This window comes from Anneissia japonica, unplaced genomic scaffold (assembly GCF_011630105.1).
Source record: "Anneissia japonica isolate Jap-2015-1 unplaced genomic scaffold, ASM1163010v1 scaffold288246_len349457_cov184, whole genome shotgun sequence".
In the NCBI taxonomy this organism is placed as follows: Eukaryota; Metazoa; Echinodermata; class Crinoidea; order Comatulida; family Comatulidae; genus Anneissia; species Anneissia japonica.
In genome coordinates this window covers 192,259-195,861 of record NW_022752398.1, presented here as the reverse complement: position 1 = coordinate 195,861, position 3,603 = coordinate 192,259, and the positions used below count along the sequence as shown (strand labels likewise).

General features: G+C 37.4%; 1 protein-coding gene across 1 annotated transcript; it reads right to left on the bottom strand.

Moving 5' to 3' along the window:
• Positions 1-2,933: 2,933 nt before the first annotated feature.
• Positions 2,934-3,603, bottom strand: LOC117122300 (cell number regulator 10-like). The gene has a single exon (XM_033267845.1). The coding sequence runs from the start codon at positions 3,460-3,462 to the stop codon at positions 3,127-3,129; it is 336 nt and encodes a 111-aa protein (XP_033123736.1). The 5' UTR covers positions 3,463-3,603; the 3' UTR covers positions 2,934-3,126.

Genomic DNA, 3,603 nt, shown 5'->3' with positions numbered 1-3,603 from the left:
AAGACACTGGCTAACACGCCAATCATCCCCCACCCCCAATAAAAAATACTTTTCTACACCACTGAGCTCATGATAAGACACACGGTACATATTAACGCTCATATTGGAAATGGTTCGGCGGTGGGGTGCTGACGTTTTAAACGTGCACACATACTGTAGGCATAGGCCTATATCTGTAGTAAAACAGTCACGGTTAAGATGGCACATCATTGCTTTCCACCCCCGCAATGAAATACTGTATACATTATCAAGCAGAGCATTTATCTCCTCGACCTTCCACTGCACTGCTGACCTCTCGGGTATACAATACAGTACGACGAAAAGCCTTGATGTTGCATTCCAGAAATATATAAAAAATGTACCATAATGTTGGAAAGTGAAGTTAATTTGGAGACATATCTTTGGATATCGTTTTTAAGTAATAATAATGTCCTCACTAATATATTTACGATGCGAAAATTGATTGATTCAGCCATATGGTATCTGAACAAGCTAGGCCTAAATGCAGCGAAGCAAAAGATCACAAAGGGCGCCATTGCTGAGACCTTCTCAAATAGTTAATGTCTCACATCGTGCAGGACGATCCCACATTTTAATGAGATTTTGGATGAAACACGCATTTTGCATAAACATGCGTGACCATAAATTTGTCACGCATTTTAACAAAGTCTGCGTGATAACGAATTATCCCGAATTCAGGGGAAATTTATTTAAAAATTAGAAGAAACCGGTTGTTTTTAAATATAAAAACGGTCCTGCAATAATTTGAGTCATTAGAAGACTTTCGTTCTCGTTCGAGAATCAATTCACCGAGAAAATTTCTCCTTCTCAACCAAAACAACCCAGTCAACCACGCACCCTCTGGTGGCCCGTCCCCCTAGCCAACTGATGTATAGTCACGCATTTCAAATCTCTCTGAGGTTGGTAACCATGCTCTCCGTGTCCCTCACCCCCGCGCAGGTTTATGTTACGTGTTATGTCGTGGCAAGTCTAATATAGACTACAAGGACAGCAAAAAGATGGTACTTTCCATACGGTATGTACTGTACAGTACAGTACGTACAATTCCAATATTCACATTTATAGCAGACGATGAGTGAGAATCTCCCACCGTGTCTCTCAGCTACGGCGCCGGATCGACAGAGGGAAAATAATCACTAAGTAAATGAATTGGTGTATATACTGTAATTAATGCCAGGAGGACAGTTTTCATAAAGCAAAACATCCAGAATTGAAACATCCAGAAGTCGTCCAATCAACATACGTATTGCATGCATTTCAGGACAAGATGTACTTGTGGTTTATACGTGGATCATCCTTAAAATAAGGAAGTGTTTATTCTTCCGACATGCTAGCAGCCATGTGCATTAAGAAAGCAAAACTTGGGTTTATGGTTAGGGTTAAGCCAGTTCCACCAATCAGCTCCTTCAATCAGCACCTCGTAAAATCCAAAAAAAAAAATCATAGCCTAAAACTAAAACCTGGCCAAACCAGATACAGCATGTTTTTTTTTAAAGGATTTTACCAAGTTTGTTTAAAAAGGGAAAGGCAATTTATAATAACCTTTTAAACAATTAGGCCTACTATGCTTTATAAGCAAAAATATGATTGATAAACAAATAAAAAAAATTATTAGCTATATGAACGTAGTAAAATGACTTCTGAAATAAAACAAATACATTACAACAATTTTCTCATATAAATCTACCTATATTTGGAATATGATGCAACATTCGAAAAAAATCAATTTTTACTCTACCCATTATATCTAGATGTTGGACTAAACTACAGGTATATTCAACATTAAACAAAACACCTATTATTTTGGGTACTGATTTTTCTTTTGTAATTTATTTACTATTAATTGGTGGTAACAGTATTTTAATACAAAGTCATAACCTATCTTGGCCCAGAAATGTTTGCATGTAGGTATGCCTACTGTACTATCACATAACCCTAATATATACACTGTGGTACTATTAATAATAGAAATAGCTAGACGAACAAGCCCACAAGAATGCATGCAGGAACATCACTGCCACCAATTCAAAATGATATATATCATGCAAAATCAGGCCTAGCAAACAAGCAAATATAAAACGGAATCACAGATTAAAACAATGTTTTAATTATAAAAGTTTGAAAATGTATGGATCATCATTAAAGCTTAGTTCCAACAACTATTCTTGACTGAAAATCATGGTTGCTTCACAATCGGCCGCAAAACAACACACATAAAGAGAACTATAGTATAGCAATTCCATTGTTGCTCAACATAGCAGTAAACAGTATTAAAATGTGCATTCTGTAAGTCTATTATTGTCATCCATTACAGTATAGTGAACTGCCAACTGATCTCTGTACAGCAGCGGTAAATCCGATTCTGATTTCCATTTAATTTGTATTGTTGATACTTGCCGATGCGGATGCTGACACGTAGGGTATCCAGTAATTGTAGTCGGAGTAGCTTGAAATCTGTATTAAAATAGAAACGCACCTTGTTAACGCACTAGCCAACATCGGCGTAAAAAAATGGGCGCGGCTCAACGATAATTACAATTCATGGAATGCAATGCACTGTCGGTCGTAAAAATGTCGAGGTTTTCTCTTGTGCATATTATGCAATCGGTGATGTACTGTATTGACTTTCACCTGATGATACGTACGTTCTTAAATACAGATAATAATACAGGATAATCTAGTAATAATAATGATACAGAAGAGTAGCTTGGTATAATACAGAAAGAAGGAGATGAGGTCATTCGGTTCGACAGCAGATGTTCCGTGGTGGTACTGTGTATAGTACTGTATATCAATTTGCATTTGTAATTCATGAATAATACTAATAGCCGCTGTTGAGTATACATTATACTAATCCACACCATCCATTGTAGTAGTACAGTAGTAGTAATAATAGAGTATGATTTCGATAATGCAACAATGTACGTTTAGGCGAATATTTTTATTATAGTAGAATGCTCTATATACGTGGCATAAAAATTAATTGTTGATGTGAACTTCATCATTTGAACACTTGCCAAATCTCCCAACTCGTAATCCAATATTCGGCATTTTTTGCAACGCTGACGGGTAAATATTGAAAAGCAAACAAAAAAACACACACACCTATGTACGTGCAATTGATTCCCCTGCTCCGAGTGGTGTCTGGACCTGCATCTCCTGGGCTTCTTGGACTAGTGCACAAATAGCACAGCAACATACAGCAAACAGATCGCCAACTATACCTCCTTCGATGCCTTTATTTTCCCTCACTTTCTGTCGAGTAGTTACACGGGCGTAGATGTTCACTAATGGAACGAGAAGAGCAAGACCACAGAGAAGACAGTCATCCCCAACGGATTCGGCTAGTTTTCCCTGAGTGTAGCATGGCACAACGTATGTGAATATACACATGCCGATGTTTCCAAAACAACCGAAGAGACCATTTTGAAATTCACCCATTTTTTGGTAATAGTTAACGTCAAGACACAGTAAAATTATATATTACCTAACAGTAACAGTTTAAAAACTACTGGCTTGGTAGTGTGTGAAACAACGCTGAACAACTGATGAATATATGGGCGTCGACTAGAGCGTCACAGC

Bases quoted from the DNA above. Each gene is read 5' to 3' on its own strand.
- LOC117122300 (XM_033267845.1), bottom strand. From the start codon at position 3,462: ATGGGTGAATTTCAAAATGGTCTCTTCGGTTGTTTTGGAAACATCGGC.